The sequence below is a fragment of the Rhinatrema bivittatum genome, chromosome 3 (assembly GCF_901001135.1).
Source record: "Rhinatrema bivittatum chromosome 3, aRhiBiv1.1, whole genome shotgun sequence".
In the NCBI taxonomy this organism is placed as follows: Eukaryota; Metazoa; Chordata; class Amphibia; order Gymnophiona; family Rhinatrematidae; genus Rhinatrema; species Rhinatrema bivittatum.
Window position 1 is genome coordinate 304,482,142 of NC_042617.1, and position 26,450 is coordinate 304,508,591.

Consider the following 26,450-nt stretch of genomic DNA (forward strand, 5'->3'; position numbering starts at 1 on the left):
GAAGTAGTGGTGTTTTTGATATGACAGGTTTGATAAATAAATGCTGGACACAATATTCACCAGTGACCTTTACAGTGGAATGATCAATTCTTTTTTTTTTCTTGCTAGTTATGCCTCACCTTGTGCATCCCAGCATCCCTCCGGCTTTAGCTACCGCCTTGTCACACTGTTTCACACTCTGTTTGTTGGGGGGGGGGGTTCTGGGAGACAAGAGAGTTATTGGCCTCTAGAGGGAGGGGCACAGGGCAGGGTGCCTGGGGAGAGGGAAGGGGGATGCCGATGATGGCTGAAGGACAGGAGTGGGGATGTTGATAGTAATGGTGGCTGGGGGAGGGCAAGAGGAGACAAAGAGGAGGGATGTTAGTGGTGGTGGTGGTGGCCTGGAGAGACGGGGAGGCAGAAGAGGGGGCACCTTTTCATGTGGTCATAGGTGCCAAATTGCTTAGCTATGGCTCTAATTTGAAACATTTGAGGGCTGAGCCTTTGATATTGACGTCTTCCAAACACTGTAGTAGGAACAGATGGTTGACAATATTGAATGTGGTGGACAGTTCTAATAAGATAAGGAAGAAGATGCTGCCTTGGCCTGCAAGTAGATGGATTGCTGCTGGTTATCTTCGTGTAGCATGTATCTCATGCATATTCATTGTGAATATCCTGAATGCCAGAACGTCTGGAGGTATTTGAGGATCAGCTTGGAAAAACTCTGCTTGAGCTAAGATTCTCCCTGGAACATTTCCCTGCAATTGTATTGTCTAAGATGTCATTACCTAGTTTCTACTGAGGATACAAGACAGGGGTTCTTAGCCAGGCCTGCCAACAAAGTCTGTTTTTTTATGATTTCCACAATAAATAATTATCAGATTATATTTACATTCACATCTAAGAACAAGGCTAACTTGCATAGCTTGATTACTCTATGTCTAGGGGACACTACATGAAACTAAATGGCAGCAGATTTAAAACAAATTTTTGAAAGTATTGTTTCAGGCAATGCACACTTAAGTTGTGGAATTTTGTTGCTGGAGGATGTGATCAAGAGTAAAATATAGCTGGGCTTAAAAACAGTTCGGACAAGCTCCTGGAAGGCAGGTCCATTAGCCAGAAAGATTTGGGGAGCGTCACCTCTTGCCTCTGAGAGTGATCAACAGAGGAGGAGTCTTCCTCTTGGGATCTGCCGGGTACTTCCAAGTCACCCACATTAGCCACTGTCATAGACAGGATGCTGGTTTTGTTGGACTATTGGTCTGACTCAACATGGTGCTTCTGATGGCTGTATGTACCCTGAATATGAGACCTGTTTGTGGCCCTCAAGAACTAGAGTTCAGAACCTCTGATTTAAAATGAGATTTGAAGGGATTTTCTGGAAGACGTAAGACACCAAACTTTAATATTTTTTCTGGTGGTAGAAGAGTCATGATATGAACTGGAAGGAGGGAGGCTCGGCAGAAATGGTAGTGGGCTGAGGGCTCCCCCAGACAAGAAGCTTCCCCTCCTCCCTACAGTCAGGCCGGCCCACTTTGATTGGTGGGGGGGGGGGGGGGAGAAAGGTACTTGGCACTTGCCCACCCTGAAATTCACCTTGCCCCTTCTAGGCCCTCCCCATTCAAACATTTCTTTGTTTTTTATAATGTGAATTGTTTTCAACAGAATGAAAATGAATCAAATATTAGACAGTCATCTCTTCATAATCTACGTCAGCATGTTCATTACTGCAGTACAATAAGAGATTTTACTTAGAATTCTGTATTTCCTAAATTCTAAGATTTCTTACGATCCCCCATACACGGCTAACATCTGTAACATCACTAAGGGTGTTTACGATATCTCCTTGAAATGGCAATTAAAATGATAACAATAACTGTGGACTAAACCCTTTTACCATAGCTAGCCACTGCATAGCCCCTTCCTCCTCCCATTCCTCTACCCCCCCACCTCCTTAACCTTCGCCTCCCCCCTCCTCTCACCCCCTGTCCTTCTTGTTACTTTTCCATCTAACATATGGTTCCCATGTCTTCCCAAAACGGTCCAATTTGTCATTTTTTATAGTTGATTTTCTATATAAAACACTCTTTTAAGACTGATACATACATTCCTTATAGATCGAATCGACCATGTATGCCACCAAAAAGCCACTCACATCTTCTCACTATTATTAGCTGAATCAAAAATCTTTGTTGGTACTCATGTTTTAGGAGACCTATTCACTTTCATCCCCGTCATAGTAGCAAACAGAGACGTAAGTCCATCCCACAATATACTGACCCTTGGACACTCCCACCAAAAAGGTTCCCACCTTGCCACAACCTTTTCAGCCTCTCTACCCACCAATGAGTTTATTTTATGGATACGTACCAGAGTTATATACCATCTGTAGAACAATTTATATCCATTTTCTTTTACTTCGGAAGAAACTGAACTCTTACCAATTGAGATAAAACATTGATTCCAGTCTGTTCCTTCCATAGCCTCCTTCAAATCGCTCTCTTGTGCCTTCTGAAAGGCGCTCAATATTCAATAACACATATATCCTTGAGATGGGTTTCTGTAACTTATCAGCATGGTCACAAAAAATGTTCAAATAAGGTTTTACCCTTTTTTAGCTCCAGTCCTATCTTTTTCCTGATAAAAAAAAAAAAAAGGGTTAACTGATTATAGGGAAACCTATCTATTTCTGCTGCAATTTATCAAAAGGAATCAGTCCCTGAGCCCACCAGACCTGCTCTAGCTTAGTAATACCCCTCTCCTGCCAGCGCATAATCCCAGACACTTCACTACCCAATGTGAACTCCTTAGTATACAAAAAAAAAGTACGATGATAGAATAATCTTTCCCCCATCAATTTCAATTTCCACTTATTCCAAATACCCAGAGATACTCTAGAAAAATGTAACAATCCATCTACTAAAGACTTTCCCCCCAGCCATGCCCTCGTTTCCAATTAAGGACCTCCCGTCCCTATCTGAGCTATTCTAACCCATGGCTTAACCTCTCAATATGCGTAACTGGGAAGAACATAATACCATATAAGGTTGGGAACACTCACCCCCCCTCCCCCGCAATTTTGTTTGAAAGAGCACCTTACCTATCACCCTCGGAGGTGTCCTCCTCCATATGAACCCAAACACCTTACGTTGCCATAACTTCAGTGTCCCATCTGGTGTAGCCACCGGAAGTATCTGAAAGTAGTAGCAGAATCTGGGTAAAACATTCATTTTTATTATTGACACTCTTCCTAACCAGGAAAAACCTGATCTATCCCATCTATCCAAGTCATCCTGTTTTGTTTTTTTTAATTATTATTAATGGATCATAGTTAAGCTTAAATAGTAAATCTTCTTTTGGGCTGATTTTGACCCCCAGGTACTTCGCCCATTCTTTGGGCACTTTAAATGGAAGTTGTCACTTCAGCGAGTCAAAAAGCCCATCTGGCATACCTAAATTTAATATCTTTGATTTATCCTCATTCACTTTAAAACCCAACACTCTCCCATATGTTCTCATGTCTCTCAACAAAGCATTCGGAGAAGTTTCTGGCTCCAAAATTGTAAATAAAAGATCATCCACAAATAATGATGTCTTGTAGTCAGTCTCCCCTACTCTTATCCCTTGGATTCGATTATTATCCATTACCCTCCAAGCGGAAGACTCTAAGGACAGGGCAAATAACAAAGTTGACAGGGGACAACCTTGCCTAGTCCCTCTTTTCACCTCAAAGTAGTCTGAATATCCCCCATTGATTTTTATACACGCTCTGGGTCCCTTGTATAATTGTCGTATCCAATTAATAAAATCATCTGCCAGTTGCAGTCTCTCTAGTACCCTGAAAAGAGAAGGCCAATGAACCTGGTCAAATGCCTTTTTCTGCACCTACCATCAGGAACACTGATGAAATACTTCCCTGTTGTGCTCTAGCACTCGTCTTACATTATCGGAGGCCAACCTTCCCGGTATAAACCCTGACTGCTCATTGTGAATTATCATCGGGGCAACTACTCCAAGTCTTAATGCCAAAACTTTCGCTAGTATTTAGGTTTATATAGAATCAGTGAAATGGGTCTATAGGACCAGCATAAGGTAGGGTCCCTTTTTCCTTTTGCTAAGAGAGTTATCCTGGCCATGTTTGGCACATGGGGAGAGTGAGCCTCCAGTCTTTAAGGAATTGAACATCTCTACCATTGGGGACAAAATAACTGGTTGAAACGTTTTGCAAAACCTAGCAGTAAATTCATCGAACCCTGGCAATTTACTCGTTTTTAGATCTTTAATGACCCGCAAAACTTCCCCAGCAGTAATATCTTTATTAAGTGCTTCTCTCTGTTTATCCCCGAGGACCAGTATGGCAACTTCCCTCAAGTATTGTTCAATATCCTGTTCTGCAACCACTTTGTCAGAATCATACAGTTCTTCATAAAACTGTACTAAACATTAATGTCTCCGGTATCATAAACAAACTTGCCTGATCTTTAATTTTCATAATATGGTTTTGAGTTTGTCCCTCCTTCAGATGTCTAGCCAGCATTTTGCTTGCTTTTTTATTAAATTCATAATAACTCTGCTTCACTCTGTCCATTTGATAGGCCACGCTAGCTACATCCAGGGCCTGCAACTCTTTCCTCGTAGTTTCCAACCTGTGAAACTGGAGTTCTCTTGTGGCTCAGTTCTAATTTTGCTATTTTTTGTGCAATGCGCAATCGTTCTGCCTCCTCTTTTTTAAAGTAAGAAGCACATGAAATCAATCTGCTGCGCACCACCACCTTTAGACACTCCCACAATGTTCCCAGGGATATACCCTCTGTATTATTAATGTCAAGATACTCCTGTATCGCTTCCATTAGTTCCGTATTGAACTCTTTATTGCTTATTAAGTTATCATTCAACTGCCAAGAACATTTACTCTCATGACTGTGATTAGGCTCTATGGATAGCCAGAGTGGAGTGTGATCCAACCATGTGATATTACCCACATCCACCTCCATGACTGCCCCACTAATGTTTGTTGATCAAGAAATAATCTATCATGAATAGGACATATGCACTTTGAAAAGAAGTATAATTACGACAAGTTGGGTTACATAACCTCCATACATCTACTAGGTTTTGAAGAGACATCAGATTTTTAAGAGCTATCCTATGTCTGCTAGTCCCCATTGCTCCAGTACCCATGTTATCAAGGGTACCTGATGATATTGAAGTCACCCCTAAAATTATATGCCCTTCTGCCCATTCAGCCAGAACCTCCGAAACAAGGTCTAGAAAAGGGACCTGATCAGTATTTTGAGCATAAATATTTGCCAACGTGAACCGTTCGTTATTTACCAACACCTTCACTATGATATACCTTCCCTTTGTGTCTTGTATAACCACCCTTACACCCACCACCATGTGCTGTGACAACAGAGTATCCACACCACTATATTTACTCTTAACTGTTCATGAGGACAAATATGCTGGAGATATGTCTTTGCCAAAAGGAGTCGTTCTTTTACGCTTGACCAAGTGGGTTTCTTGGCAAAAATTTACATTTGTCTTTAATCCCACTGCTTCTTGGAACAGCAGCCTTCTCTTAAGAGGTGAATTTAAGCCCCTTGCATTTATTGATACTATTTGTAGTCTACCCATCTCTCTAACAATCTATACTCCAGTTTCCATATTTTTCCCATATCCTTGGCTTTCTCCCCCCTAAATCCATGAGGAGCTCCGTAGTAGAAGACCCTCCCATCTATAACCTTCCCCTCCTCTGCCTTCCCTGGCCCCCTCCATTCTCCTCTCCCCCCAAACTGTGTCCACCTGCTTTACTTGTGGACCCCCTCTTGTATGAGGAGTGCAATCATCCTGCTAGACTGCCACCCCCCCGCAACACTCCACCCGAACTGAACACTATAACTTTCAACTGTAAAACAAGAACCCACCCGTTCCTCTCCAGATACGTCTGTCAGAACTAATGTTCATGCAAACGTTTCTGGAGCTGCTGCTGTGCAATGGATGCCTATGTGAGTGAGCTGCTTAAGTAGTGCCCCTTTAAAGATGAAAGGGTCATTCTGTAATCAGTTTTATTGGAAATGTGGCCGATTATAACACTATGTCAATAAATAAAAAATAAGTCTGCAGCTGCTTATAGGCTGAGGGCATTGGCTTTTAAAGACCCCTCACTCTCATCCCCACCCCTCTGGCCCCCTTCGCTCATCCAAAGGTAGGACTGAACAGGCAGGGTGACACACTTAGTACTTCGCATTCAGGAAGTCCTGAGTTTCACCCACCCTGCAGATCCAGCAAAATGGCATAAAACATTTTTGTGTTGGTCTGGCATTCCAGTAATGAAACCATACATTTATTTTTGTACTCCGGCCCCCGGCTCTGCTTTAATTAAATGCAGCTTTAATTATGTGCTGCAAAGAAATTCCATACTGAGAGATGGTCATCCAAGGAGGTATTTTTTTTACAGCAGAAAGCCCTGGAGCATGCGGAGACAGAGCCCTGGAATTTTGGGAGACAAAGGCAGCAGGCTTGCAGGTCAGACTCATATCTGTCTAGGATGGGTTAGGCTGGAGGCAGGAGCAGGACCGGTGCTAACATTTTTGCTGTCCTGTGCTAACAATTATTATGCTGCCCCGCCCCCCCCCCCCCCCCTCCTTTGTTCATTCATTGTCTGTCCCGGGTCCACCCAAAAAAAATCCCATCTCCCTCCAATGATACAAACTTTAAAAACTGCCCCTCTCCCCCAGAACTCATGGCTGGTGCAAGGGTATTAGGTGCCCTAACCAAGTTATGCATTCATATTTTAATGAAAAATATCAAAGTACAGTATTCTGAGATAAAAATATCACTTACATTATATTTACATGCACTGCTGTGATGCCAACCAGAAATCCTGCAAAAATAGATATTAGGCTTATTGTAACCATGTGTTATGTGTGGGCTTGACCCTCTGAAAGCCCTCAAACACTAATACACTTCCTATTAGCAGAATGCCTCACTTCAGGCACACATGCAGAATGTAAACAGACCCTCTTCAAATACAGAATAATGCAACCCTAAAGCAGAAATATAAACATAAGAAAACCTGAACTGGAAATGACAAGAAGCCAAACTCTCTATGCAGTGCAAAAATAAAAAAACAGAATCATTACCATTCCTCAAATATCAAACAATAAAATCAAGAAATAAAATAAATACATAATCATATTAGTAAAAACATATTAACAATAATATTCTGAAAACAGATGACAAAAATATGATCAAATAATTAAAAACAATTTTAAATGTCTAAAACATCAATAAAATATTTCAAAATAGCAGACACATTAAATAACACTCAAAAAATAAAACTAAAAAGGATTTAAAAACTTCATGCTCTCCATACCTGGGAACATTTGATTTCCAGTCACCCTGAGATTATCATGGATAAGTGGGAGTAGATGTATAAACTTTCTCCTCTCTTTCTTATATATATATATTTTTTTTTCAGTCTACCCATCTCTATAACAATCAATACTCCAGCTTCCATATTTATACATACACACAGACACAACACACACACATACACTCAAATACACACTCCCTCTCAGACAAATTCTAAGGCGTCTCCAGCTTTTCTTTGGTTAGGATCAGCCAGCAGCCCTGGGCCTTCTTCATTTTAACTGCTGACATGTTGGGATCCACCTGCTGCCCCATGCTCTCTCTCACACACAATGCAGGTAGCTCCCATTCTCTCACACACCCACACACCCCAGGCCAGCTCCATCCAAACACCAGGCAGGCTCCCATTTTCACACACACACTCCCTGCCCAGCCCAGGAAGGCTCCCACGCATGCATGTGCACACACACACATCCCAGGCAGGTTTCCATTCACGCACAAGCATGCATCCCAGGCAGGCTCCCATTCACACACATATGCAGCCCAGGCAAGCTCTCATTCACAAACACACACACAACTCAGGCAGTCTCCTATTCATATTCCCAGCCCAGGCAGGCTCCCATTCACACACACCCACTCATCCTAGGCAGGCTCTCAAGGTTTTTTCAGTCAGGATCTGAAATATTATTTAGAGTACCAACAGTAAAGGAGGTGTCAAGAAGTGGAACTCAGCACCAAGAGAGTTGCAGATGGAGCTGAATTATTTGCCCTTTTGAAAGAAGGTGAAACAGTGGCTATCCCCGTAATAGAATATTTTGCAATGTGTTTTATTGATTTTATGCTGTAATGTATTTTTTTATTTTTATTTAAAGAATTGTTTTAATTTATGATGTGTTGCTTGAATTAAGGTCTGATGAATACGTTGTACACTGCACTGATCAGGGTTTACCTGCGTGTGCGGTTAATAAGAATGAATAAATAAATAAATTCACACACACCCACTCATCCAAGGCATGCTCCCATTCACACACACATACCCATCCCAGGCAGGTTCCCATTCATACATCCACTAATCCCAGGCAGGCTCCCATTCATACATCCACTAATCCAAGGCATGCTCCCATTCACACACACATACCCATCCTAAGCTGGCTCCCGTTCACACAACCACTAATCCCAGGCAGGCTCCCATTCACAACATACACACATACCCATCCCAGGCAAGTTCCCATTCACACACTACTCATCCCAGGCAGGCTCCCATTTACACATTCACAAGCATCCCAGGCAGCCTCCTATTTACACACACACACACATGCAGACCAGGCAGTCTGGGTCCATGGCTCATTCCTCCTGCACTGCTGCTGCCGCCAGCCTGTAACTTCTTTGTTGGGGAGAGCAGCCGTTCTGCAGCTCCTCCTTCATGTTGGCCCCATGGTAATTCAGCACTCGCGAGATGAGAATACAGGAAGTGCTAGCACTGCAAGTGTTGAATTACTGCGGGGCCAGCACATGAGGAGAAGCTGCAAGACAGACTTTGTCTTCTGCTCTGGCCTCCTGCTTCTTCTACCGCCGATAGGATGGTGTCCAACAGCAGTTACACGTACTTCCTACTTCTTCTGCCGCTGTTGGTATGGAGTCTACCGGCAGATTCATGGGCCTTTCTTTGCTTGCAATGTCGTCGTTCCCCCCCCCCCCCCAGTGTGCCGCCCTGTGCAGTTGCATGGTTTGCACACCCAGTGGCACCGGGCCTGGGCAGGAGGATGGTCGCTAGATACCCTCTTGAAGTTCTTTCCATCCCTGTCTTCCTCAGATTCTAGTTGAGCTCATCAGCTCCCTTCCAGCCCCATCTTGCTATGATTCTTTTGTCTCTCAACTTCCTGGGTCCAGCTTCTCCTTACCAGGCTGAATGGGACAGAGGCTGCTGCAGAGGCAGCACAGTTTACAGTTCTAGACAATGAGAGGAGAGTCTTGGCTATCACTCAACAGCGATTCCTGGTGAAAAGATGTAAGGTCTACGATAGGTTCCAGAGGGAGCCACAGTTTGTAGCCCCTGGACCTGATTTCTCAGCTTGCCAAATCTGAGCTGAAGGTGCGTTACAAATGAGGTATAGTAAGTAGGCCCCTTCCCTAGAGGGCTTACAATCTAAGGCCTAGATTTATTAAGCCACGATAGAGGCTATAATGCACATTAAACAATGGTTAACAATCACCAAATTGTGGCAATATCATATGATATTTCCAATAGAAACATGATGGCAAAAAAAACCCCCATATGACCCATTTAGTCTGCCATTTATTTATCACTTACAATTCCCATCACTCCTTCAGAGATCCCCTGCATTTATCCTATGCTTTTTTGAATTCAGATACCATTTTTCCTTCCACCACCTTCTCTGCGAGGCCATTCATTGCATTCATTATATAAAGAAATATTTCTAAGATTACTCCTGAATCTGCCCTGTTTCACCCTCATCCCATGACTCTTTGATCTAGAGCCTCCTTTCTGTTCAAAGAGGCGAGTCTCTTGTGTATGGAAACCTTTGAGATATTTAAATGTCTCTATCATATCTCCCCTATCTCGCCTTTCCTCCAGGGTGTACATGTTTAGATGTTTAAGTCTATCCCATATGCTTTAGAACAAAGACCACTGATCATCTTAGTAGCCACTCTCTGGACCAACCCTATCCTGTTTATATCCTTTTGAAGATGCGGTCTCCAGAATTGTACACCAGGGATTTATACTGGGGCAATATTACCTCCATTTTTCTGCTGACCATTCCTCTCCCTATGCAGCCCAACATCTTTCTGGCTTTTGCCATCGCTTTATTCACCTGTTTGGCCACTTTAAGATCATCAGATAAATCACCCCCAGATCAGGTTCTTTTGTGCTTAGAAGAATTTCGCTTCCAATACTGTACCTCTCCCTTGGGTTTTTGCAGCCGAAATGCATTACTCTGCATTTTTTAGCATTACATATTAGCTACCAGTCTCTAGACCTTTCTCCGAGATTCATCGATCCTTCTTCATGTTTTCCACCCCTTCCTGGCTGTCTGCCCTGTTGCAGATCTTTGTATCATTGGCAAAAAGACAAACCTTTCCCTTTGGCAGTACAATACTAATCGGAGATTTCAATTACCTCAATATTGACTGGGTAAATGAAACATCAGGATATGTTAAGGAGGTAACGTTTCTGGATTAAATAAATGACTGCAACATGGAGCAGTTTGTCTGAGAAACAGTGAGAGGGGGAACACAGCATTTGGTGCGAAATGTAAGGATAGTGAGGCCGCTCAGCAACAGTGATCATAGTGCAATCAATTTTAATTTAATGACTGGGAGGTCATTAAGTAAATCTACAGTTCTAGCATTAAACTTTCAAAAGGGAGACTTTGATAAAATGAGGAAAATAGGTTAAAAAGGTTGAGTTTACATGAGGCGTGATCATTATTTAAAGGTACCATTTTAGATGTCCAGTCCAGATGTATTCCATGCATTAAAACATGTAGAAGGAAGGCCAAACAACTGCTGGCATGGTTAAAAGCTGAAGTGAATGGGGCTATTTCAGCCCCATAAATTATAAAAAGGATCCATCTGAGGAAAATAGAAAAAAGCATAAGCATTGGCAAGTTAGATGTAAAACATTGTTAAGGTGGGATGAAAAAGAATTTGAAAAGAGGCAAAAACTCATAATAAAAACTTTTAAAAATATATCCAAAGCAGGAAGTCTGTGAGAGAGTTGGATGGACCATTAGATGATAGAGAGGGTTAAAGGAGCACTTAGGGAAGAGAAGGCCATCTTGGAAAGACTGAATAAATTCTTTGCTTTGGTGTTTTCTGAAGAGGATGTTGGGGAGATACCTGTACTGGAAATTGTTTTCAGTGGTGAGGATTCAGAAGAACTGATACAAATCAATATGACACGGGAAGATGTAATAAGGCAGATTGACAAAGAATAGCAAATCACCCAGACCAGATGATATACACCCCAGTGTTCTGAAAGAACTAAAAAATGAAATTGCAGATCTATTGCTGGTAATCTGTAACCTATCATTGGGATCATCTGTCATGCCTGAAGACTGGAGAGTGGCCTATGTAACCCCAATCTTTAAAAAGGGCTCTAAAGGTGATCAGAAACCAAGGACCAGTGAGTCTGACCAATGCTGGGAAAAATCATGGAGACTATTCTAAAGAACAAAATCACAGAGCATATAGAAAGACATGGTTTGATGTCGCACAGCCAGCATGGATTTACTCAAGGGAAGTCTTGCCTCACAAATCTACATTTTTATGAAGGGGTTAATAAACATGTTGATAATGGTGAGTTAGTAGATGTAGAGTATCTGGATTTTCAGAAGGCATCTGACAAAGTGCCCCATGAGAGACTCCTGAGAAAATGTAAAAGTCATGGGATAAGAGGCAATGTCCTACTGTGGATTGCAAACTGAGTAAAAGATAGGAAGCAGAGAGTAGGACTAAATGGTCAGTTTTCTCAATGGAGAAGAGTAATTAGTAGAGTGCCTTAGGAATCTGTACTGGAACCAGAGCTTTTTAATATATTTATAAATAATCTGAAAAGGGGAACAATGAGTGAGGTGATCAGATTTACAGGCAATACAAAATTGTTCTGAGTTGTTAAATCACAAGCGAATTTAATTATGAAAAATTGCAGGAGGATCTTGCGAGGCTGGAAGATTGGGGCATTTAAATGGCAGATGAAATTTAATATGGACAAGTGCAAAGTAATGCACACGGAGAAAAGTAACCTACACTATGGTTACTCAATGTTAGTTTCCATACTAGGAGTTACGATCCAGGAAAAGGATGGGGAAACCATGCTGAAAACCGTCCAGTAATTTCTTTGCTGCTTTCTTTCCTCTTGGGGTATCTAAGCTGTTTGAGCTTATAGTACCCTGAAATCAAAACGTCTGACAAGGTTTACCTCTAGTAAAGCTATGCTGCCTTGGATCTTGCAACCCACTGAATTCCAGAACCTGCATAATCCTCTGTTTTTGCAGTGATTCCATTAATTTGCTCACCACAGAGGTCAGAGTAACCTGCATACAGTTTCCAGCCTCTTTCCACTTTTATGAACAGGAACCACATCTCCCCTCTCCAGTCCTCCGGAATTGCTCCTGACTCTAAAGAAGCATTGCTTTATCTACTTCCTATCATGCAATATTTTGGCCAGAAACCCACCCCTATTAGAATAAACTGCTTTGCATGAGATTTGCATATATGAATTTTGCAAATCCATGCAAAGCAGCTCTTGCATAGTCAAACCTATGCAAATAAAATAGCATAGCTGAATTAGAAAAAAAGTCAACTGCATTATTTTAACAAACCTTGAGGAGGTGTAATTAAAACATCACCGAGGCAGAGTGACACTAATGTGTATCCCGATGGCCCCATGATGTTTCTTAAAGGGCCAGGTGGCCCAAATCTAAACCTCCCGAAACTGTAAAATCCATCCTGGGGGTCTAATCAGACCCCTGTCCACCTCCGCCCGCTGCCTATTGAGGTGGCACCAAGGCAAATTAAAAAAAAGAAAAAAAAATGCAGTGATGCCCTGCCCGCTTCTCTAACTCCTCTCCTTTTTTGAATCCCCCCCCTGCCCCAAGCAAAGACCCCCCCTGTTAGCAGGTCCCCCACCCCACTGCCCTTCCAAAAATATTAGGCCCTAGTGGTCTAGGATGGCCCTCTCCCCTTCCTTACCTCAAAACCAGACCCTGCTGGTCTAGGATGGTCCCTGGAACCTCCTCACTAAAAGGGGTATAGACGTGGCCCAGAGCGCCCACTAGCTCCGGGCTGGTTGACACCATATTCCAAAAATGGCACCAACCGGCCTTTGCCCCTATCACCTACCGGCCTTTGCCCCTATCACCAGGGTCTATTTTTGAGGTAAGGGGAGGCCGGGGGTCCGGGGGGGGGGGGGAGAAGGGGGGAGAAGGGGCTGGAGGGGTACCAGGGTGGAGCCTGCTACCAGGAGGGGCAGGTCTTTGGTTAGTGTGGAAGGTTTTTTTTCAACCAAGGGGAGGTGTTAGGGAAGAGGGCAGGGCATCGCTCTGCGATTTAAAATCTTTAAGAAAAAAACCAAAAAAAACCTTTTGCCTCAGTGTCATCTTGGCGCACAATGGAAAGCCTGAGCACCCATTTATATAAATTAAAATTAAATGGCAACCAATCCAAGACTAAATTCAAAATGCAAGTACTTTGTGTAGAAAGGGGAATCATAACTGGCATAAAGTGGTGGCATAAAGAGAAGTGCATGTACCAAGTCAGAATCATTTCTTACCCAATCCAAAAACTTTTCAAAAGTAAATCCGAGCAATACATTTTTTTTTTCTCCCTCACGCTGGAGACAATGGCAGGGCTGGTGGAAGCACACGGTGAACCGGGCAGCCACCTGGAATGCCACAGTGCTGGCGGTGGTGCAGCAATAGCATCTCTTCCTTCCCACCCCTGCAGTCCAGAAGAACTGGCGGGCCGCAGGGGTTGAGAAGGACGAGATTGCTGCAACCAGTAGGCTGGACTAGAGTGGCTATCGGCTGAAGCTGCACAGAGGGCTGGGGCAGCGGGGCCCTGCAGCTGTCAGGAGCATGAGTGGTGGTGGGGGGGACGACACACCGCCTGGGCTGACCCCATCACGGCTGGAGCAGCGGGACTGCATCTGTCAGGAGCAGGCTGGGGCAGCTGCCATGGGGCTGCTAGGAGGAGATGGAGCAGCAACGTTGCCCATGCAGCCAGAGGAGTAGGAAAGGTACCTGGGTGGGGTTGGGACTGAAGTTGCTGCTGCTACTAATTGTGCTTCTAGAGGGGAAAAAGTGAGTGAGTGAATGAGAGAGGCAGAGAGAGAGAGAGAGAGAGAGTGTGTGTGTGCGCGTGCGTGTGTGTGTGTATGAGAGACAAAGCCCCCTCCCCCCCCCCCCAATCCTGCTACTCCATGGTAATCTCAGAGCATATGGAAATCAAACATTACCAGGTATGAAGAGTGGGGAAAATTTAAAAAAAAATAACCCATAGTTTTAATTATTGGGTGTTATTTGTCTCTGCTGTTTTTGAAATATTTTATTGCCAATTGACAAATTTTTATACGAGTTTTTAATTACTGAGTGTTATTCTAATTGACAGTTGTTTTGAAGCTTTCTTTTACGTAGTATGGTTTTTACCATTGATTTATATATTTTGATGTTTTATGAGGAATGATAACGTTTCTGTTTTTTTTGCTGTTGCACTGCATATAGAGCAGGGCTTCCCAAACCTGTCCTGGGGACCCCGCAGCCAGTCAGGTATTCAGGATATCCACAATGAATATGCATGGTATGGAAATTTAGCTCATGCATATTCATTGTGATATTCTGAAAACCCAGCTGGCTGAGGGGGTCCCCAGGACAGGTTTGGAAAGCCCTGATATAGAGTCTGACTTCTTGTGGGTTTCAGTTCACTTTTTGTCTGGACATTTCTATTTATAGTTAATGAGCTCCTTAATGTGTATATTGGGTGAGGGTCTGTATTCTGCATGTGTGACTGAGATCAGGTATTTGCTAATTTATAGTTTCTGTGTAGGGGGCTATAGCAGCCTGGCTTGTTCTGTTTTCCTAATAGGAGGTGTATTGGTGTTTTAGGGCCTGGTGTAATATTTGCAGTGTTGCTTTTCCCTAGGTGAGGTTGTTACTGTTTAACTGTACTTTGAATGACCTTTTTTCATTAAAATAATTTTTTTTTATAAATACATGACTTTTTAAATTGTGTGTGGAATGAGCACAATGGGGAGGGGGATGTGGAAGCCGCAAGGCTTGCCTAGGGTGCCTGGTATCCTTGCCTGGGCCCTGCAATTACCCTCACCAAAACTATCCCCACACACATTTACGCCTGCTAATTTGTGCCCAGAAATGTTTTTTCTGAGAAAATTTACATGCATACTTTTGAAAAACACAAAAGTATCCATGTAAGTGCAAACCTCTCCCCTAGTTCTGAACCTGGGAACGCCTCTGCTCACCGCGGGTAAAACAATGCGCATGCAGGCGCTACATGTGTTAAGCTTATCTGCGTGTCGGGCGGGCCATTTTCTGTCGGTAAACACCGTTTTTACGTGCTTAAATGCCATGGAAAATGACCCTTGCTCTGCTTAAAATAAAAGTAGAAAAAAAATGCGTAATAGTGATTATAACAGTCAAATAAAATTACAGGCTACAGAAATAACAATAACAAGGATAATTCCCAGGTTTTGTTGCTGGACCGTGTCGTCCCCCTGGTCAGATTAGGTTTCTGAACTGCTTGCAGGATCAACATATTTTGCTGTTTTTCCTGATTCCCCCAGGATTGTACTGAAGTTTTTCTTGCTCCTTCTTTTCTAGGACTTGGCATTTCTCGCTTTGTTTCTCTGTGAGAGGGGGGTAGTCTGTGTGTACCAGTCTCTCACGTTCTGGCTCTGTGACTGCCAGTCTCCTCTTCCCTGTGTGTATGTGTCTCACTGTCAGTCTCCTCTTCCCTGTGTGTATGTGTCTCACTGCCAGTCTCCTCTTCCCTGTGTGTGTCTCACTGTCAGTCTCCTCTTCCCTGTGTGTATGTGTCTCACTGCCAGTCTCCTCTTCCCTGTGTGTATGTGTCTCACTGTCAGTCTCTCTCTCCTTGTGTCTCTGTGATTGTGTGTCCGTTTCTCTTTGCCTGTGCGTGTGTGTCTTTTGTCTCTCTCTCTCTCTCTGTGCGAGTGTGTGTGTGTATGTGCCTTGCTCTCTGAGGCTGTGATTGTGTGTCAGCCTCTTTCTGCCTGGAAGTGTGTGTTAGTCCCTCTCACTCACCCTGTGAATGTGGCACAGTCGCTGCCTGTGTGACTCTCTGCCTTCGAGCTTGTGCCTTTCTTACAGAGTGCGTCCGGGTTAGTCTCGCCCTCTCTCTGTGTGTGTGTGACAGTCTCTCTGTCCCACACGCTTCGTGGCTCTGCGGGACCGTAGCAGTCGCTGCCTGTGAGTGTGTCGGCGAGCGCTGAGCCGCCTTCAGGCCCAGGAGTTATTTTGGGTTCGCTCCTCCCCTCCGGATCTATTTCTGTCGGAGCCCGGGGCTGGGGGCAGCAGTCAGTGCGTGAGAGCCAGGCGGCACCTCCTCCTCCTCCCGCAGCGGGCCCTGCTGCAGACAGCCCCAGCCTCCTTCCTTCCGCCTCTCTCGGCCCGGGGAGCATGAGCCCGTGGCCGGCCGCCGCCGCTCGGGAGCCGCCTGTGCCGGGGAGCCGAGCGCTGTGAGCCCCGGCGCCCATGCCCGGATTACAGCAGATGTTAAGGACTATTTACGAATCGGAGTCTCCTTTCTCCACAGATGGAAGCCGAGGGAGCCCGGAGGGTGTGAGCCCGGCCCGGGGACAGCGCTCCTGCAGCCCAGGTCAGTGCGGAGGGGCTTTACATGGGGGGGTGTCCGATCGCTACGTGCAAAGCCCTTAACGGCTTCCTGCACCGAGCCTGCACGGCGGTGGCCCCCATGCGCTACTCCCCCCGAAGGCTGCAGAACCGGAGAAACCAGCCCCAAGGCATTAACAGAACAGTCGGCGGCGCACCATCTGCAGGGCTGGGGGACGGCAGGCTCTGCATTTTGCCACCTGTCCTCAAAGGGAGAGGGGGGTGTTTGGCTGCAGTGTCAGAAGGTTTATTTACTTAAGACACGTAAGAAAGTAAACGGTGACCTGTCGTAACACGCTTTGAGATCTCCGGTTGGAAAAGTGCGAAAGAAATACATGAAGGTGATGCCGCCTTTTGCTCACACCACGGAGCAGCGAGCTCTGACCCTAGATGCGGTAGCAGGGGATGGACTGTGCACAGTGAACCCACCAGGCCCCCAGCATTTCAGGAAGGTCGCTAAAAGATTTCTCCAGCTTAGGGGAAAGTTAGCTTCGAAATTAACATCTACAGTTCCTTCTCACTTCCCTCCCCACCCCCTCCCCCAACATCACATCCTAAATAGCCACAGGCACCCTCTGGCCTTGAGATGAGATTTGGAAATAAGTAAATCCAAATCCAATCCTTGTCCTGATAACTAAATAGAAGAAAGTTGTCAGAGATAAACACTTCAGCCGTAACCCCCAGGCTCTCGCTGCCTGCAGGCTTCATCAGTAAAGGGCTGGGGGAGGAAGTGGGGCGGGGGGGGGGGGGGGGCAGTCAGGGATATGTTTAGCTGACTTTTTCCTGGAAAATGCATCAGAATCCCAAGTAAATCTGTTTGGGCTTTTATTAATCAAGGAAGGGGAGAGGAGTCAGACATCTCCTGCACTTGGGGAATTGGTGAGGCTGGGATATACATTCCTTGCTGAGGGTAGTAAAGAATACATTTGTTGCCCAGGTTTTATTGCTGATGTTCAGTGTTGCCACCAGGCAGGGGTCAAACCAGGGTGAACCTATTCTGGTGTTCTTAAACAGCATTCCACTGCTTTTCGGGTCTTTGTAGTTCTATTAAAAATAAAGAAAAGGATGAATCCTGTAAGGCAGTGGGATAGGCTTAAGGAAGCCAGGACCGGTTTGACTTGTTTGACTGGGGGGTCAGGTGGTAATGTTCTGTTTCTTCAAGCCCGCTGTGGCCTTTATGTAACAGCTGAGCCTAGGATAAGGCCAAAGTGACCACCCCTCCCCCCTCCCCGAGGGCAATGGACCTGTTACACGTTCTCAAGTCTTCAGGTTTCTATTCACAGTGCAGCAAAGGAGCCCAAGGTATGTCTTGTTGGGATAGATTTTTCAGGGAGCCCTTTGGCTACTTCTTTGGGCTGGCTACACCCAAAACAAGCTAAGCAAAGTCTACAGAACCGCAAAATGTATGTCTTGAGATTAGATGTGGTGGTGAGGTGACACGTCCTTTTTGTTTCTGGTGCATCTTGGAGAGCGAGGTATTGATAACTCTGTTCCTTTTGATTAATTGATCCTTTGGGTGGAATGACATCAGCGCTAGTGAAAGGGGTGGCTGGTGGCTCTTTCTGCTCCCCTGGAATTTCTCTTCTCTTCTGACTCTGGTGTTAAAGCCCTAAGATTTGAAAAGTCACTTTTACCAACCTATACTTGGCCCATATAATAAAAAAAATATGGTACTTTTATGTATTTATTTTTACATCACAGGATGCTGTGGGAGGGAATAGGGATGGGCACCTGGCTATGCTATTTCTGGAAGAATGTGCATACATCTGAAACCGTGCACATACAGCTTCCTGTACTTTCATTTGCTACGTTTGGAGACCGCTCTGCTATAAGTGCAGGAGGTCACTGGAGTGCTAAGAGCTGGAAGTTGAGTGCAATTAGCTGCACTACCGATGGTAGCAGCCAATCGGTGCTGTTCAAACTATTCCCAAGGTGTGGAGTGTAAGAGACTCCAGGCGTACGGATGTGCTTCCTGTGTGTACAGTAGGTACGCAGTGCCTTGGGTGATCAGACTAAGAGACAAGCTTCTCCCTGCCGCAGTTCAGCAGCAAAGCCGCCACTTCCCATGTAACAGGGTGTTGCCCGGGCTGAATAAATCACTTTCAGTTGTGATGTCATGCCTTCTACCTGTTGTGACATCATGTTGAGTCACAGAGTGTCTGGTATTGTCAGAAACGGGGCACCCTGCCAGCAGTTCCAAGAAATGCTAGTCTGGTGGGTTTGGATATTATACAGTGCCAGGGTAAGGGAGCTCCGCCAATCAAATTGCTCTGTTAGCTAACACGCTGACTACCTCTTATTCTGCTTACAGTGGCACCTCGCACAAGTTATTGTGGTTGCCATATGTTGGTCCACTTGAATATGTAGAAATTAATGGTCAGCGAACAAGTTGTAGGCAAGATCTTTTTATTGGACTAACTCAATACATTTGTGACGAGCTTTCAAGAGCCCTGTTCCCTTCATCAGGTCAGTGAAGAGACCGTGCTTTTGCACTGGGTTTAAATAGTACAGATTCAGCTGGGGCATAAGGTGGCCTGCATATGCCAGGAAGTTGCAGGTTACAGTTACAATTACAGCCTTGTCAAGTGGTGGCGGGGGGGTGACAGAAACAGTAAAGCCAGTGTCCCTTGCAGGAGGGAATGACAGTTGTACCTGTGTCTCTGTCCTCCTGCGGGAGAGCTGTAATCCTCCCAGTATGGTCTTTAAACATCTTAGAATGATCATAAAGGGTTAAAGTGGAAAAGTTAGCAAGTGCTGTAATGTGTCTTGCGTAGGACGGATGTGAGGGAAGCTCTTAACTCGTCTCCCTGCTCCACTTGTCCCAGGAGTGAATGATTACAAACATAAGATGCCTCACTTAAAGTGCTTGGTGATACGAAGGCCGCAGTGGGCACGAGAGTCCTTTTCGCCCGGCTGGGTTGGCCAGGAGACCTGGTGACCTTCAGTTTCATGATGATTTTTTTTTTCTTGGATGTTTAAATCCACCTATGTTTTATTTGCTCATTGAGCAATTAAAAAAAAGAGTGCAGATGTTGGGAAGCTGTCTGCATATCTGTTCAGGGATCAGTCTTCAGACTCGTTCACTGAGCAAGGGGGTGTGGGGGATGGGGAGAGTGATTTTTCTGTTGCTGGTTTCCAAGGGATAGCCTGTATCTTCTGAAAGCGTGCAGGCCTCCGTAGTGGTCTACACCTGTTCTGCCTGCATTCTTCTGTGGTTGAAAGAAAAGTTCATCTAACCTGCACAGTTCAGTTTTCTGCCTTCTTGAATCTTGTAAGATGGTTCTTGGAACAGTTTTTTTTTCTCTTGTTGCTTGTGGAGTTTGCCCAGCCCTGTAATTATATTTAATATGAGATAGAGAGCAGGTGCATGGGGGGGTTGGTGGCGGAGGGAGGATCAGGCGCTGTCCAGGTGTGCACTGGTAAGCCATAAAGATGCTCTTTTATAGAGTTCCCACAAGGCCGGGCCCAAAAATGGATGGCAGGGAAGAGAGGGTCATGCTTTAACCTAGTGATGTGGCACTGTTCCCAGTGCGGAAATGTCAGCTTCAGGTGCTTGCCATGATGGCTGCAGACTGGGGTTTTTTTGTTGTTTTTTTTTCCAAATATTGGTTTTGTAGCCAGTTCATGTTGTTGTGGGTGGGACCAGAACTGTGCAAGTTGGCAATTGCCAAATTGCAAGCCTGGTGTCTTCCCCACCCCACCCTGCCCTCTCCTCTCACCCCTTCCACAGCTCCCCCCAGCGAGCAGATTTGCATGCAGAGTGCCTTTCCTCCAGATGAGATGGCTGTCTGGCCCAGGTCAACCCAGAAAGACAGATCCAGTCCTGGTGTTGCATCCAACATGTAGGCCAGTTGATTTTATTTATTGTTGTTGATTTTCAAGGACAAGCAGGCTCTATAAGTCTAGAGATGCATAGGACAACACCAAAATTGAATCAGTCTTATCAGCGCTGACCTGGGTCAGACGGCTGCCTTGTCTGCAGGTGAAAACACCTGCTCCCCCTTCCCCCCCCCCCCCACTCACATGCCTGCTGTCTGACACACCTTTCTGAGCCGCAGCACCAGCAATCCTAGTAGGTCGTGTGGCGCTGTGCGGCTGCCGTTGCAGCTATATTTACATGGAGTATTGCTTGCCCTCCACTTCGTGCATTGTGAACAGGATCGACCAGAGTCCAAAAGGGAACTGTGCCGGTGACAGCTGGGCCATCGAGAAGCGTTCTTTTCCCCTCCTTATATTTGTGCAGCAGGGGATCCAGGCGAAAACCTGAGAGGGGATAGAATAAACAGTTGACGTTGGCAGGCGCTGGTCCCATGGTTTCTGTATGCTTTCACGTAGACAGCAGCTTCCTGCTGGAGGATACAGTTTCTCTCTCCTGATCTTTTCTGTCCTCTGGTTTATTTGTCCATCATAGACTGCCCCACAAAACCATATCTAACCATCCTTGCACATCCCACTAGCTAGTGCCGATAGACCCCACAAAGCCATCATGCCCTTCATGCCCTCTCCCAGCTAGGACCAACACCCTTCCCCTCCCTCCCTGACTTCCCCTTGGCTGCGTATGCTGCTCCCCCAGCTATCCCCATCCCAGCTCATCCAAGAATCATTCACCAAACCCCGTATCTTAGGTAAAGAGAGTGAATGGCCCACTCAATGGTACAGCAAACAGCTGCTGATAAAGACAGAATTAGCTCTGTCTTGCAGTGACAGTAATGACGGCAGGAGAAGTCCAAATGGTCCATCCAGTCTGCCCAGCAAGCTTCTTCTGCTAGTAACTGCCACGCCGTGCGGTTACCCCCATGTTTCTGTTAAGGGGTGTCACTGCTGCTCCCGTGCAGGTTACCCCCAAGCCTTTTGTTAAGGGTAGTAATATTAAAAAAATCAAAATAAAGAAACTGTCAGATCCATTACAAAGTTACTGCTGGCAACATTTTTACAGGGTGAGCAGCCTTCCTGATAATTCAGACAATGCTGCTTAAATGTGCTTTGCTTGTGGACTTGGCCGTAGTAGAAGCCGTCCTGTGCTTTTTTCCCTAATGTTTGCGTATCAGTACCCTGGACCATAAAAGTCAGGGCCCAGCTGCTTTTTTTCCCCTCTGCTGTCGAAGTGGAGAGAAATATTGCAGTTGCATCAAAATCATGAAAGCTAATTGGTTAAGGTTAGTAATCCCCATTCCTTCCGTTAGGAGAAGTAGCTGCCGTTTTGTGCAGGTTACCCCCATGCACCCTTTCATTCATTTCCACCTCTCGTCTTTAGGGATCCACAGTGTTTATCCCATGCCTTTTTGAATTTGTTTACTGTTTTTGTCTTCACCTCTTTCGGAAGAGCATTCCAGGCATCTACCATCGTGAAGAAATATTTTCTGACATTGGTTCTGAGTCATCCCTCCTGCTTTCCTATGGAAATGTTTGAGGAACATCTATATAAATAAAAATGTAAAATAGTTTGGACGTAATTGATAATCTCAGAAACTACTGCACCAATTGCTTTCAAATTTGGACACAACCTTGCTTTCACTTTTGGCAAGGTTCTTCTCTGTCTAGATTACATAGATGTCACACGGTTACAGAGAAAAACATATTTTTACATGTGTGTGGGGAAAACAGCGACATCTGTTGGACAGACATGCAATACATGCTATCTACCTTGGGAAATGAAGCTGCTGTACTGCGCATGCGCGGGCGGGACCGCACGTCTGGCACAGCGGGACCAACATGGCGCTGGGAGGAGCAGCAGCGGTGCACGTCGGGCACAGCGGGATCAACATGGCGCTGGGAGGAGCAGCAGCGGCGGACCGGTGGCGATATCTGGCGTGGTGGTGTCGGCCGGCCAAACTTCGACACCTGGGAGGAGCTGCGGCGGCGATCTGGTACGGCTCACGCGCACGACAGGGAGGGATCCTCGCTGACCTTGCGTCTTCGGGAGCGGGCCGCGCAGAACCACACAAGAGGGAGAGGGATGGGGGGGGGGGGGATCAGCTGGGAGGGCATTGCGAGCGGGAGGGGATCTGAGTCAGGGAAGGAGATTCAGAGAGGGTGCGGTGTCACTGACGAAAGGGTAGGGAGTAGGCGGGGAGAGGTGACAGTGATGGGAGGGAGAATGAAGGGGGCGGTGAGTGTCAGGGGAGAGACACAGAGGGGAGAGGTGAGTGTGAGGGGAGAGAGTTGGAGTGGGGACAGGGGAGGAAAGGGGGGGTGAGTGACCAAGGGGGAGGACGATGTGTGACTGAGGTATATGCGAAAGGGGAAGGGAGGGGGGGGGGAAGAACCTGACTCTGCCACTGCAACGCGTGGCGGGACACCGCTAGTACATCATTAAAACCATTCAGGTATCTGAAGGCCTGCATCATATCTCCCCTGCACCTCCTCTCTTCTAGGGTATACACATTCTTCAGCCTCTCCTCATAAGTCTTCCAGTGCTGACCCCACAGCATTGTAGATACCTTTCTCTGGACCACCTCCATCCTGTCTCTGTCCCTTTTAAGATACGGTCTCCAGAACTGAGCACAGTACTCCAGGCGAGGCCTCACCAAGGACCTGTACAGGGGGGTATTATCTTTTTTTTTCTTATCGGTTATTCCTCTCTCCTGGCTTTAGCTATCGCTCTGTCACATTGCTTTGCAGCCTTCAGATTGCCAGACACTATCACCCCAAGATCCCTCTCCCAGTCCCTGCACATTAGTCTTTTACTCCCCATCACGTACAGCTTGTTTGGATTACCGCACCCCAAATGCATGACTCTGCACTTCTTGGCATTGAATCCCAGCTACCAAATCTCTGACCACTCTTTAAGCTTTCTTAAATCCCGTCTCATTCTCTCTACTCCTTCAGGCTGTTCACTCTGTTGCAGATCTTAGTATCATCCACAAAGAGACAAACTTTACCTTCTGTCCCTTCTGCCAGGTCGCTCACAAAGATATTGAACAGAACCGGTCCCAATACTGATCCCTGTGGCACTCCACTTAACAGGGCTCTTTCTTCAGAGCAGATTCCATTTACCATTACTCGCTGTCTCCTGTCATTCAACCAGTTTGTAGTCCACCCCACCTCCTTGGCGCCGACTCCCAAGCTTCTCATTTTATTCATGAGACTCCTGTGCGGGACTGTATTGAAAGGACATTCAGACACATGTGAGAGGGGCTCGGAGTGGTGTGTGTTTGACAGTCTACATACTCTGCCTGATTCTGCAGAGTAACCCAATAGACTTTGTTTCAGAAAATAGCTACTAATCTGTATCAAACTTTCTATTATGATAGTAAATAATTTCATATAGGGTGGCAACTATCCTGTGTTTTCTATAGGAAAAGTCCTAGATGTTAGTTTAAATGGACTGATTCTGAGTGAAATCCCCAGTATAATACAGGAGGTTGAAAGCTGCTTATCTTGTGTTGGTCAGCTTGTGTTTTCGTGTATGGTTGATCGTAAAGTTAGAACTGCTGCTGAGCTAGAAGGTTGATGAAAGCTGTTGGGGCCTTCTGACTCTGGTGCATTAACAGCTGTGTAACAGCTGGCAGTTGCCTGAACCTTAAAAGTTCATGAAGGCATGGGATTAAAAGATTTTAAACTTGATGTGTATATTTTTTTGTGTTATATTTTAAATCTGTATAGTTCTCTTTAAGTTTTAAAGTGTTATAACCATGGATGTAAAAAAATGTGTGCTTTTTTTTTTTTTTCTTTAAAGCACACCTGTAGCATTCTAGGCCTTTTCAGTTTTTAAAAGCAGGCTGTTACTGATCCAGCACCTTTTTTGAGGCCTCTAGCAGGAAAATCCTCTGAGCAAGTTGTTCTATATAAGTAGGGTCCTTCTTTTTCAGTTTAAACTAATTTTCATCCATAAATTTCCAGAATTTTTTCCAAAAGTGACAATCGGTCTAGACCGATATTCACCCTAATTTTAAGCTGATTAAAAAGCTGCTTCGGAGCTGCAGATGCAGTGTTTCAAGGCCTCCAGCCACAGCTGGAAGCCAGTGTGGGCCAAAGCACACATGCTGTGTTTCAGGTCCCGCCCTCGCCAGTAAAAGGGCTCCCCTTCCAGTGCCGCCCATGCTGTGTTTCAAGTCCTGCCCTCACCAGTAAAAGGGCTCCCCTTCCAGTGCCGCCCATGTTGTGTTTCAGGTCCCGCCCTCACCAGTAAAAGGGCTCCCCTTCCAGTGCCGCCCGTGCTGTGTTTCAAGTCCTGCCCTCACCAGTAAAAGGGCTCCCCTTCCAGTGCCGCCCATGCTGTGTTTCAGGTCCCGCCCTCACCAGTAAAAGGGCTCCCCTTCCAGTGCCGCCCATGCTGTGTTTCAGGTCCCGCCCTCGCCAGTAAAAGGGCTCCCCTTCCAGTGCCGCCCATGCTGTGTTTCAGGTCCTGCCCTCGCCAGTAAAAGGGCTCCCCTTCCAGTGCCGCCCATGCTGTGTTTCAGGTCCCGCCCTCGCCAGTAAAAGGGCTCCCCTTCCAGTGCCGCCCATGCTGTGTTTCAGGTCCCGCCCTCGCCAGTAAAAGGGCTCCCCTTCCAGTGCCGCCCATGCTGTGTTTCAGGTCCCGCCCTCGCCAGTAAAAGGGCTCCCCTTCCAGTGCCGCCCATGCTGTGTTTCAGGTCCTGCCCCCGCCAGTAAAAGGGCTCCCCTTCCAGTGCCGCCCATGCTGTGTTTCAGGTCCCGCCCTCGCCAGTAAAAGGGCTCCCCTTCCAGTGCCGCCCATGCTGTGTTTCAGGTCCCGCCCTCGCCAGTAAAAGGGCTCCCCTTCCAGTGCCGCCCATGCTGTGTTTCAGGTCCTGCCCCCGCCAGTAAAAGGGCTCCCCTTCCAGTGCCGCCCATGCTGTGTTTCAACTTCCACCTCCTCACCCCCCCCCCCCCCAAGCAGCCCAAGTGCCTGCTGTCTGGTGCCGCGAATTCGTTTGAAGCAGGCCCTGTCCACCAGAAGCCCTTCCTGGCAGGCCCCCTGACGCTGCACAGAAGCAGAGGTGCAGTGCCGCAGAGCAGGGGAGCCTCGGTAAGCTGCTGCCGAAGGAGAGGTGAGAAGCCTGGAGCTGCCCACACAGGTCATGATACCAGCGGGTCACACATGGTTTTGGTTTTGACCCTTTCATCTCAGTTGTGTTTTTATTAATTTGGGTCAAGAGGTATTTGTTTGATTTCCTTGTCACAATCAACCCTGATAAATTCCCGGGAAAAATAAAACCCAAAGATGAAGTTCCCTAGGTGACTGAAGCTTCTGGGCGGGGTTTAGTGGCCACAGCCTGAACAGGATACTTGGATTTTAATAGCTTGCTCTGGTAGCTGTGCTGGATTCTTTGCAGGTAGTGTGTGATGTCTTTTACTGGGGCCTATGTAAGAATTACCAAAGAGGGTGCTACGTGTGAGCTTTTCAAACGGCATAGGTTCCAGTCTGTAGGTTATTCTGGAAGAGAAAAATGTGGTGCAAAATCACTGTTCCCAAGGGCAAGAAATCAGGGGAGGGCATGATCCATGGTGCTTTTACTACAAAACTGTAGGCGTACAGGTTTGTGTGGCTGGCTTTTTTTTTTTTTTTCTATTTAAAGATTGTTATTGTTTTGCCTTCTAAAAGTAGCAGGAAATTGAAGCTGTGGGCAAAAGATGTGCTTCTGTTTCAGAACTGTGCAATCAAATTGACTTGCAGGCCTTTTGAGCATTTGTCCTGCCCCCATCCTTATATCTGACCCTTGAACTGGAATGTGCAGAGCAGTCTCCTAAAGACTTAAG

General features: G+C 46.0%; 1 protein-coding gene and 1 long non-coding RNA gene across 9 annotated transcripts in view; one reads left to right on the top strand and one right to left on the bottom strand.

The window, feature by feature from the left end:
- The window catches only part of LOC115087658, a 45,337-nt gene extending 29,054 nt beyond the window's left edge, over positions 1-16,283 (bottom strand). The window contains exons 1-4 of the long non-coding RNA XR_003855570.1: positions 16,161-16,283; positions 6,832-6,871; positions 3,086-3,179; positions 2,427-2,622 (exon numbers count right to left, since the gene is read on the bottom strand). This is a non-coding gene — a long non-coding RNA (uncharacterized LOC115087658). The remainder of the gene's footprint in view (positions 1-2,426; positions 2,623-3,085; positions 3,180-6,831; positions 6,872-16,160) is intronic.
- Positions 1-26,450, top strand: part of HDAC7 (histone deacetylase 7) — a 360,128-nt gene that overhangs the window by 146,711 nt on the left and 186,967 nt on the right. For 3 of the 8 annotated variants that reach the window (XM_029595100.1, XM_029595101.1, XM_029595105.1), the window contains exon 1: positions 16,394-16,734. The exons of 3 other annotated variants lie outside the window; for them this stretch is intronic. In XM_029595100.1, coding sequence (XP_029450960.1) covers positions 16,611-16,734 — 124 coding nt within the window. In that variant the 5' untranslated portion in view covers positions 16,394-16,610. Of the gene's footprint in view, positions 1-16,283; positions 16,326-16,393; positions 16,735-26,450 lie in introns of those variants that run through there. 2 more of the 8 variants (XM_029595107.1, XM_029595102.1) reach the window with 2 other exon arrangements.